Source organism: Urocitellus parryii, chromosome 11 (genome assembly GCF_045843805.1).
Source record: "Urocitellus parryii isolate mUroPar1 chromosome 11, mUroPar1.hap1, whole genome shotgun sequence".
Lineage (NCBI taxonomy): Eukaryota > Metazoa > Chordata > Mammalia > Rodentia > Sciuridae > Urocitellus > Urocitellus parryii.
In genome coordinates, this window is record NC_135541.1 from 12441115 (window position 1) to 12451614 (window position 10500).

Below are 10500 nucleotides of genomic sequence, written 5' to 3' on the forward strand. Positions count from 1 at the left end.
GGAATCTGAGGGATGCATCAGGGACCTCTCAATACTTATGCTGCTGGTCCCCCAGAACCCAGAGCATGGCAGATGGGGCGCAGGCCAACCCCGGAGGGTTCAGGAAGAAGATGCTGGTTAGATGCCGCTCTGTGTGGAGGGGTCCAAGCTGCAAGGCCTCTGCCCCTTCCAGAACCTTCAGGTGGGTGCTTCCTGCCCTGGGATGGAACTCTCCACAGAGGGGTGCTGGGATGGGTGAGGGATGGCTCCTAGAATCCCCTTCTCCCCAAACGGGAGCTCTGAGCTTTTGAGTGCAGAGCTGAGCTCCGTCCCTGTAGTTTCAGCACTAGAAGGGCCTTTGGGACCACTTGGCCACCCCTCACAGGGCACTTGAGGCCCAGAGAAGCCAAGGGATCAGCCTGCGGTCAGGGCTGGAACCATCCAGGGACCACCATGTCTGCTGGCTGTGGGTTTCAGCTGCCCAGTGACCCACCAGGCTGGGTCAGTGACCCACCAGGCTGGGTCACTGACTCTGGGTCCCAGGCCTCTCTGGAGTGTGGAAGGCGGGGGTGGCTCTGGTCTGAGACTGTGGCTTCCTGCTTTGGAAGCGGAGGCGTGGAGGGAAGTTGCTTCCGGTGCATCCTGGCTCTGCCACCCTGGGTGTGCTCCTCCAGGAGGCACAGGGCGGCGGGTGTGGGATGCTGTCACAGGGCTGGGGTGGCAGTAACTGGGGCATCGAGGGACAGCATGGGTGGCTCCTGGGCTGAGGCCCAGAACTGCGGGAAGGTGGGGAGATGAACCGAGGCTCAGGGTGTCCTCTCTCTCAGGTCCAGCCTGGGCGTGAAGCTCCTCGTCATCGCCGTCCTGGCCGGTGGTGGTGAGCACAGGCCCTGGGAGACCCCTCCTTGATGGCTCCCCGTCTTTCTCCTGTGACCCTGGGCACCTGTTGTTCCACTGGCCTGAGTCACCTTCCTCTCTCTGGGCTTCCGGTCAGGCTTCCCCCTCTCCCCTGGGGCTGTTTACTCCTTGGGCATCCTACACACGCCAGGCCCTTCAGCATTTATGAGCCAGAGGGAGGCAGGCACAGGGCTGAGCCAGGTCGTAAGACACAGTGTTCACTGGGCGATCTGTACCTCGGTGTGCGTAGGAGTGAGCGTGCCGCCAGACGCACGTCTGTCTGTGTGTGTGTGGGGGGGGGTCTGAGCACAGGGGGGTGTCTCTGTGTGCCACACATGACAGAGTGTGTCGGGGCTGGCACCTGAGCCTCTTGTGTCTCGAGGGTGGGTTCCCTGTGGTGTGTCCCCAGAGTCTGCGCCTGGCCGGTGGGGGTTCTCTCACAGGCCGGTACTCCAGGCACCACGGACTGGGGGCAGCCACCCTGCAGGACTGTCATAGGCAAATCAGACCCCATCACACATACAGGGATCCCCGTGGCAGGTGCCCCGGATGCATGGGAGGTCAGCAGAACTATCTTTCTGGCTTTTCACACCCCTGGACACAGCCTGGTTTGAGGAAAAGAAAGAAATTCCAGAAACAAAGATGAGGTTCAAGGTGGCCAGACATGAGGAAGGACTAGCGGCTCATGGGAAAACGGCCTGTCATTAGAAAACTCCCACTCGCGCTCACCCACACCACGGGGATTGGCTGGTCGTGGCTTCGTGTGTGTGAGCCCAGTCGTGATGCGTTAGAGTGTGGTTGTGTGCAGGTGTGTGCGGGTGAGGTGCCGGTAGCAGGCATGTGTGTGTGCACAAGAGTCGGTGTAAGAGGTGTAAGCTGAGTGGGTGAGGCGCCTGGATGTGTATTTGTGAGTGTGTAAGCAGAGTGTGTGAGCGTAGAGGCTGCGTGAGGGAGTCCACCCTGTGTGTGACCGGTAAGTGCCTCACTCCTCTCTCGCCCTGTGTGGCGGGTGGTCGGGGCCTGGAGCCTGGTGCTGACCCCCAGGGAATATCTGGGCAGCAGGTGGGGACGGGGGCAGCCAGGAACCCAAGGCAGCCAGGTCCTTTCTTGAGGCACTTCCTGGGCCAGGTGCTCTGTACACATATTCAAGGTGGCACCTGAACCTCCAAGGGACCCATGAGGGAGGTGTCATTGTCCCCAGTTCTCAGATTTGGGAAGGGAGGTTCAAGGAGGTTGTGAGTTGTCTGGGGGTGGGGGGCAGGACTGATGGAGAAACCCCAGCCGGCCTGGTGGCTCCCGGCCGCTTTGCACACACTTATCCTGCAAGGCTCAGCAGAGAGGGGGAGGGGGCAGGGAGGGGCCAGCACCAGCCCCCGTCATGCTGTCCTCAACAGCACCTTCAGGCCAGCGCCCGGTCTGCAGCTCAGGACGGGCTCAGCCCACTGGACACAGGGCCTCTTCTGCCCCCCGCCCCCCCCGCCAGTCCTGGCTAGATAGTCCCCTGGTGCCACACAGTTCTCTTCAAAGCCATCTTTCATTTCTTCCTGGTCTTCCCTCTTTTCTTTGCTCCCTGTTCTCTATAATGATGGTGACCTAAGAACTGAGACCCAGGAAGACTCAGGAGGAACAGGATTCCCAGCCTCTACCCTCTGAGAGTTGAGCAGGCCTGACTGGGGGCCACCAAGCCCCAAGAGGGGGGCACGGAGAGTAGCCAGGGTGTACCAGCACTAGCTGGGCACTGACCTGTAGATCTCTCATGGTCAGGATTGTTATTCCCATTTCACAGATGGGAACATGGAGCTCCAGGGAGCTTTAGTGATTGGCTTAGGTCTGTCTGACTCTAGAGTCTGAGCTTTTCCCGCTAAGGCACATCTGTAGTGAGTTCTCCTCATTAGAGATACAGAACAACCTTGTCTCAAGAAGCAAGCAAGAGTGGGCTGGGGACTCGTCGAGCCTCCAGTGTCTGAAATCCCTGGCTTCCTTGATATCCCAGAACACCTTGTTCATGCAGCAGGGCAGGGTGGGTGGGAATGCCTGGTGAGAGCAGGGGACGGGGCACTCAGCCGAGCAGCTGACCCTGGTGCAGCTGAAGGAGCCTGGGGCTGGGGGTGCAGATAGGCTCTATACTGTGTGCTGGTTGGCCTCCCAGCTGCGGTTCTGTCTCTTCCAGCCTGCAACACCTGGGCAAGCTTTAGTTTTCTGATCCATAAAATGGGGACAGAGTGGCTCTCCTGATGCTGTGTGGGGAGGCTTCACCCAGGTAAGAACTGTAGGTGGAGCCCAGGAAGACATGTGGAAGCCGCCCATGTGGCTCAGAGCCCAACACCAGCGAGGACCACAAGAGAGAAGGGAAGCAGTGGTCAGCAAGGAGAACGCATATGGGCAGGTGCAAGAAGTGCCCCTGCACTAGCGCTTTCTCCATGCATGCGTAATCCTCAGATGCTCCAACCCCAGGACTGTGGTGGGGGCCTGACAAGGAATACCAGGAAGAGGCCAGGGAGCAGAAATGAACCCCTGGGGTTTACAACAGCATGTGGCATTTGCAAAGCCCCTTCCAGGGAACCAGGCGCTGGGCAGCCCTTTGAGGACCGTGTTCAGATGCTCCCCGACCATCGATGGCTTGACTTAATTTTTCGGCCCTACAATGGCGCAAAAACAACATGAACTCAGGAGAAACCATACTTCAGATTTTGAATTTGGATCTCTTCCTAGATTAGTGACACACATTGCAATCCTCTGTCACATGCTGGACAGCACTGTGCCTCCTAGTCAGCCCCCAACCTCGAGGGGAAGCACCCGCCCTGCAGTGGACTCCGTTGCTAAGCCGGGGTGTTTGGTAGGATAGGCGACTGAAAGGAATTTTTGACTTATGATACTTCCAACCTGCGAAGGACTTATCAGGACTTATGACGCATCTGCATAGCCAGGTGGCAGGGATGTGGGTGAGGAACCCTCATCCCCTGGGAACAGACTTGTCTCCACCGCCTTCTCACACAAGCCTGGGCAAGTGACTCAGTGCTCCAGCCTCAGTCTCCTTATCCATACCATGGGATAATAACACAGAGGATTGCAGGGAGTGGAGCGGTTTAGGATTTTGTACGTCTGGTTTCTCAGGCTATAGAGCTTTGGTAAGGCCAGGACTTTGTAGGTTTCTCTCTCCTCCAATTCCCTGCTCGCCTCTCCTCTTCTTCTGCTTCTTCCTGCTTCCTTTGTCCTCTCCCTGGCCCTGGGGTGGGGGGCAGTCACGGGGCAGGGACTCACGCAGCCCCTGGTTCTCTTATAGTTCTGTCCATAGCCCAGGGCAGCCTGCTCAACCTCAAGTCCATGGTGGAGACCGCCACAGGCAGAAGCGCGATCCTGTCCTTCGTGGGCTACGGCTGCTACTGCGGGCTGGGGGGGCGCGGCCTGCCCATGGACGAGGTAGACTGGTAGGTGCCGGAGACCGGGGCTTCCGATGGGACCAGGTGGGGCAGCTGAGGTCACTCCATCTCTGTGAGGAGGAAGAGGGGCCTCTCCCCAAGGAAAGAACTTTTGCTATGACCCCAAACACCCATGGGAGGTAAGAGGTGTGTCACTCAGCTCCATCAGACTGGGTGCTGTCCTGAGGGCTGGACTGTGCTTCTGCCATCAGACTTGGGGCTCCCAAAAGTCACGGCTTCTGCTCCTATCTCCCCAACAGCAGCCCGCACCAAATCTAGTATCACGGGGAGCTTAATAAATGCATACTGGCAATGACTTCAGTCCTATAAGAAGGTGGGGACAGCCACTCTGCGTTTGCTTCCTGTCCTCGATATTCCAATGCCCATTGACTTTCCAGACCACGCCCCTCCCTGGCCATCAGGCCCAGCCAGGCCTAGCCTCGGAGTCCAGTCAGAGCTCCTCGGCACGCACTAGAGCCCAGGCCTCTCCCTCCACCCTGACCACGCTGCTGGACCACCCGATCCACCCCACCCCCGCCACACACGCCCTGCAGTACTTCCTGGGCTTTCGTTCGGGAAGCCCTGGGGATAGGACAAAGAGGCAGAATCCAGGACAAGAGCCCTGGCACCAGCCCCAGCTCTGGCCGGCTGTGTAAGCTGAGGCAAATAACTACCACTCTGGGCAGCAGTCGGCAAAGGTCGGACTCAGGAAGGGCCGACAGATGAGTTTGGGGCCAGGAGCCTACAGATGACCCAAGGTCTCTGCTGGGGGGAGACAGACGGGCCGGCAGCACCTGCCTGCTCACCTCTGCCGCCTCCAGGTGCTGCCATGCTCATGACTGCTGCTACCAGAAACTCTTTGACCAGGGCTGCCGCCCCTACGTGGACCACTACGACTTCACGATGGAGAACGACACCGTGATTGTGTGCAGTGAGTCCCTTCCCTGACACACACACACACACACACACACACACACACACACCCGGGATGCATGGACACCAAAAAGTAAATGTTCATAGAATATTAATATTAGCATAGAATTAAAAATTAGCATAAGCACTCACTAGGTGTGAGTACTACGGAGCTCCAGTATGAACCAGAGGAAGTGCTACTTTGTACCCTACAGTCCTTGCTGATCACTCCCTCTAGGGTGTGGGTCCTGGCCCTGGGACTGGAGGGAGGAGGTCTGGAGCGTGGCGATGACCTGCAGGGTGAGCCTTTGCTTCTTCGGGTGACTTAGGGAAACCCAACTCCATTTCTGGGCCTCAGTTTCCCCAACTATTCGATGCTGGACTTCAACTATACGAGCTGAACTTCAGTGGTTCCCCAATTTCAGCCTGCACCAGAGTCACCCGAAGGGCTTGTGACAACATGGACGGCTAGGCCCCGGTCCAGAGCAGCTGACCTGCAGGCTGGGGCATGGCCCGCGGGTGGTGCTGGTGCTACTGTCCCCAGAACACATTCCGAAGGCCACTGGGCTCTCAGAGTTGTGCTCCAGGTGCCCGTGTCCCAGGCCTCCACCCACAGCCTTCACCCCCCCCCCCCCCAGGCGAGCTCAACAAGACAGACTGTGACAAGCAGACGTGCGAATGTGACAAGAGCGTGGCGCTGTGTCTCAGGAACCAGACGTACCGGGAGCAGTACCGCAGCTACCTCAACATTTACTGCCAGGGCCCCACGCCCAACTGCAGCATCTATGACCCGCCCCCAGAGTTCATCTGCGGACACCACTTCCCAGTGACCCCTGCCCCTCCCTAGCACTCCTGAGGTCTGAGCGAAGTGGGTAGAGGCTCTGTCTTGGGGACCAGACAGATGGAGCAGACAGGGATGGGACCAGGGCAGGAGCCCAGGGGCCCTGCAGCAAGTCTGGCCTCAGAAGACCGGGAGACCGGGCCCTGCCTGTGGCCACCGGCTCTTCCAGCCCAGCTCTGGACATGACTTTGTCCTGGTGCTGGTTCTGGACTTGGTGGGAAGCGTGTGGCTTGTTGGGGTCTCTCCTGATGTGGAAGGCAAGAGCTGGGAGGTGAGAGTGAGTCCTCTCTGTCAGCCCAGCTTGATTCTCTGAGCCTCCAAGACCTGGCCCCCAGGCCTCCAGCACCTGCTGGGCTGTGTCCCGGGACCCAGCTCCCAGGCATGGACAGGGCTGTGAGGTGGGGCTTCTGGGGTCCCTGGCCAGCCCCGCAGGATGATCAGGACGATTCTTCTCTGCTCTGGGGGCCTGTGGCTCTCTAGAGCCCATTAACACGGCAGGTGGCCCACCCCACATCCATCGAGGTGACACAGGGGTGCAGGTCCACAGGACAGGTCCCAGCCCCCAAACCCCTGTCGCTCAGAGTGCCTCCGAGCAGACTCCTGAGCCCACATGCAGCCAGGCGTCAGGTGCAGGATGGCACTCCCTTGAGCACACAGAGACAGGATGGGGACGCCCAGGTACGCCCGCAACACTTACAGCTCCTCTCCTTGCCTCTCTGACCCATGCACATAAAATCCCCAGCCCTCACTGCAGGACACCACTCACCTGAGGAGGACCTCTGAGCGCCCGACAGGGAGCACGCAGGGCCCGGCCTCCAGGCCCTCACTTGCAGCCACCAGAGGCAGGAGGTCAGGGACCCCATCGCCCTGTGCAAGGGGAGCCAGGTGTCCGGAGTCCTGTCCATGGGGAAGGAGCTCACCTGACCCACCTCAGTAAAGAGGGACACAAAGGTGGAAAGGAAGGGCACTGGGAAGAAAATTCCAGAAGGCAACGGGGTGGGGGGAGTAGGCAGGGGGATGGGAGCCAGGAGAGAAGGCAAGAGCCAGCTCTGTAGAAGGGGTGGTATCTGGAGAAGGGACGGGAATGAGAGAGGCACTGGGGTGGGGACACCCGTGGACCTGGGGACTTGCAGGCTGAGGTGAGGCTTCTCTGCTGTGCCTAGCACTGCTGTCCCCTCAGGTGCACCTTCCTGTGGTCACTTATTCCCTCAGCTCCACCTCAAGGTCAGCAGCCTCCATCCACCTTCATACCATGTCCACCCCAAGGACCGCCTGCCTGGACACTGGGAACAACCCTCAGAAAGTTCAGCCTGCCCTGGCAGTGCCCACAGGGCAGTGCCCACTGTCACTAAGGAGGGAAAGCCAAGCCAGGGGGAGGAGGCCCGGAGAGATGTCTGGAAGAGATGGCAGGAGGGGCCAGAAGCCTCACCGAGCAGCAGCTTCTAGAATAGCAGCCTTGGGACTAAGGGGGAGGCTGCAATGGGGTCACTCAGTGTGGGGGGGCTCTTCCCAGGCTCACCTCAGGACATGATGGTCAGCTGCATGTGCTGCCAGACCTGCCTAGTCACGTGTATCTCCCTTGTCTACTCTCCAGGAGCCCAGCCAACAAGCTGCCCTGCTCCACCCCTCTTCCGCTGGCCCCCAAGGCCCTGGGTCAAGGCTCCCACCAGGCCAGGGGCAGAGCAAGGACAGGGTACCTGGAGCCTCCTTCATGGTCTTGACCCCTGACCTGCGGGCCCCTCCTCACAAGCACACACCCTCCCCTCTGGATGCTGGGCCAATGTGCAGGAGGAGAGTGTGCTGCTACGGGTCCACCCATCCCTACCTCACCCCAGACTCCAGGAGGCCACAGCCCCCAGAGCACCCCAGGACTCCGCATCCCCCCTGCAAATTAATAAAGACCCCACTCTGGATCCTGAGTGTCTGACTTCCCTTCCTACTGTGGGGTCCTCCTTGGCCAGGCAGTGAGAGGGGGACACAGGGACCCCTCCCGGGTCTTCATCCCTTGGAAGACAGATTCCCCCAAACCCAGTAGCTGACATGGCCTGTCCCCCGCCCAGGGCTGAAGTGCTCCAGCACAGAGAGGCAGAGGGTGGGAACGTTGGAAAGCAGTGTCAAGGCCGTGCCTGTGGTCCTGCCCTGGGGCAGTGATAGCAAGACGGGGCCAAGGCTTTCCAGTTTCAGCCGTCCTCACCCCCTCCTCTGAGCCACCAAGGCCCACAGAGGGAAAGCAACCTGCCAGAGTCACACGGGCCATAAACCAGGCTGGGAATCCTGAGCGTCTGGCTGGCACCTCTTTAACGACGGGCAGCCTGGCAGGGAGGAGGAGTGAGGAGGTCCTGGGTACTGGCCAACCTTGTTCTCTTTCCAGCTCTGCTGTCTCGGTTATGCCATCTGTGAAATGGGACCACACCTCTGGCCTGAAGGGTCACAGGCGTGTTGTGCCAGCCACGGAGACAGCTGGAGGCGGGGCTTTGTGTGCCCAGTGGGGGAGGGGTCAGGGAGGGCAGGAGATGGTGTCCCTCATCAGCTCCAAGGTCAAACACTTCTTAGAAGGGAAGTGGGTCAGTGACAGGGAAGCCACACGAGAAGGCGCAGGACAGCAGGTCCTGAGTCCCAGCTGGGTCCCCTCCCTACTCAGGTTCTTGTCATCTGGGTGTGAGTATCCTCGGGTATGGTGGCCAGAAGGGCTGCTTCCGATGTTCTCCAGGTCCATGGGTTTCCCTGGGGACCTGTGGGGGTGATCCCTGGGGAGACACAGGCTGAACAAATGGGCTCCCCACACCCCCACGGCTTTCAGCAGAGCAGCCTGGGTATCCTGCCGTGTAGACAGAGCTTTTCTGAGACACTGCAAGAAGGAGGGACTCCTGGGCTGAATTCCTTAAAGGTGGAAAGCCCTGGCCCGGGCCACCCATTGGTTTGTCCACTCGGGGGCCAGGCAGTACCAATAGCCCACTCAGCCATTCAAGACTGAGCCTTGAGCCTCGGCCCTGGGGAGCCCAGGGCCAGAAGGGGAGCAGAAGTGGGAGCTCATGACCTTTGTATCTGGTGCCAGGTGGTGTGGGGAGCAGATGAGCCCCTAACTGTGGCAGTCCTGAGGTGCCCCAAAGGCCCTTAGGGTGGAACCCGGCAGACATCTGGCTGCCCCTGGGGGTGACGGTGCCAGGGAGGGGCACAGGTCCCACTGTTGAAGGGACGCTCCCTGCTTTACACCCTGGGCCTCTCCCACCCTGGGGACATCCTGCCACACTTTCCAGGTTGGTGAGTCTTCCTCGCTGAGGCTTGAGGAGAGGGCTGGTTGCTGACCTGGGGGCTGCCATCTCCACCCAGAGCCAGGTCTGTCTGCTCCCTTCTGCGGAGACTCCTCCCTTCCCTTCCCCTTTCCCCTATCGGCAGCTTGGAGACCTTCCTTTAGAACCAACTGTTTCCTAGGACTTGGGCGACACCTCGTGGACATTATTGGTCACCACCGGTGCTGTCCACACTTCCTGCCCCTCTGCCCTGGACCTGCAGTGAAGGGGGACCCAGGGGAAGACAAGGCCCAGCAGAGCCCAAGAAGATCTTCACCATCGCCTCCGCCATCTTGTCATCATCAAGGCCACCTGTCACAAAGCATCAATTGGGTGGCACTCAGCTCTGACTCTCCCAGGCCATGTGACCTTGGGAGGGTTTTGTCACCCCACCAGAGCTTCAATATTCTCCCTTTGGTACAGTGTGGTTAATAATGAAGCCACATCAGAGGGTTGGGGACAGAATACCATCAGGAAAGGGAGCACCCGGCATGGGGTCTGGCACGTAGGACATGTCAGAGCTGATGAGTGGTGGCCTTCAGTCGTGTGATGGACAGACGGTCCTCAGGTCAGACTGGGAAACAGGAACAAGTGGGGAAGGGGTTGCAGGAGGTGGATTGCCTGTCATCTCCTGGATGACAAATCGGAAACCTGGTAGAACCAAAGCTGTGGCTTAGCAAGAAAACCTGGCTCCCTCTATGTGGGGGGGAGGGGAGAGGGGAGAGGGGACAGAGAAGGGGGAGGGGGAGGGGAGGGGGAGAGGAGGGAGGCAGAGAGGAAGGTTCCAAGGACCCCACTGCCCTCAACCACATCAGGCCCCTGGAGCCTCACCTGACTCTGGTCACAGCTGGGCCTGGAGCCACCGCTCCCTGGGCCTGGCCTTGACCGTGAATTCCTCCTGGAGGCTGGCACAGCAACACCGGCTGTCAGCTTCCCCAGTTGTGGCTTCCTAACAAGCAGCTGATGCCACCAACTGTGACAACAAGCAAAGTCTGGAGAGAAATACCAAGGCTTCCAGCCTCTGGAGGCAGAACACACAGCAGAACAAAACCAAAATATGTCACCCTGCCAAGGGCAGCCCTGCTGGGCCGGCCTGGCCGGCAGGGGGTCCAGGGCCCAGGAGGAAGACAGACCAGCCAGAGCTTACTGCCCTCCAGCTCTG

General features: G+C 59.6%; 1 protein-coding gene across 1 annotated transcript; it reads left to right on the forward strand.

Moving 5' to 3' along the window:
• Nucleotides 1-65: 65 nt before the first annotated feature.
• Nucleotides 66-6054, forward strand: Pla2g2f (phospholipase A2 group IIF). Its single transcript, XM_026413012.2, has 5 exons — nucleotides 66-181; nucleotides 807-856; nucleotides 4160-4304; nucleotides 5117-5226; nucleotides 5846-6054. Exons 1-5 carry the CDS (start codon nucleotides 66-68, stop codon nucleotides 6052-6054), a joined length of 630 nt encoding a protein of 209 aa, XP_026268797.1.
• The last annotated feature ends 4446 nt before the right edge of the window (nucleotides 6055-10500 follow it).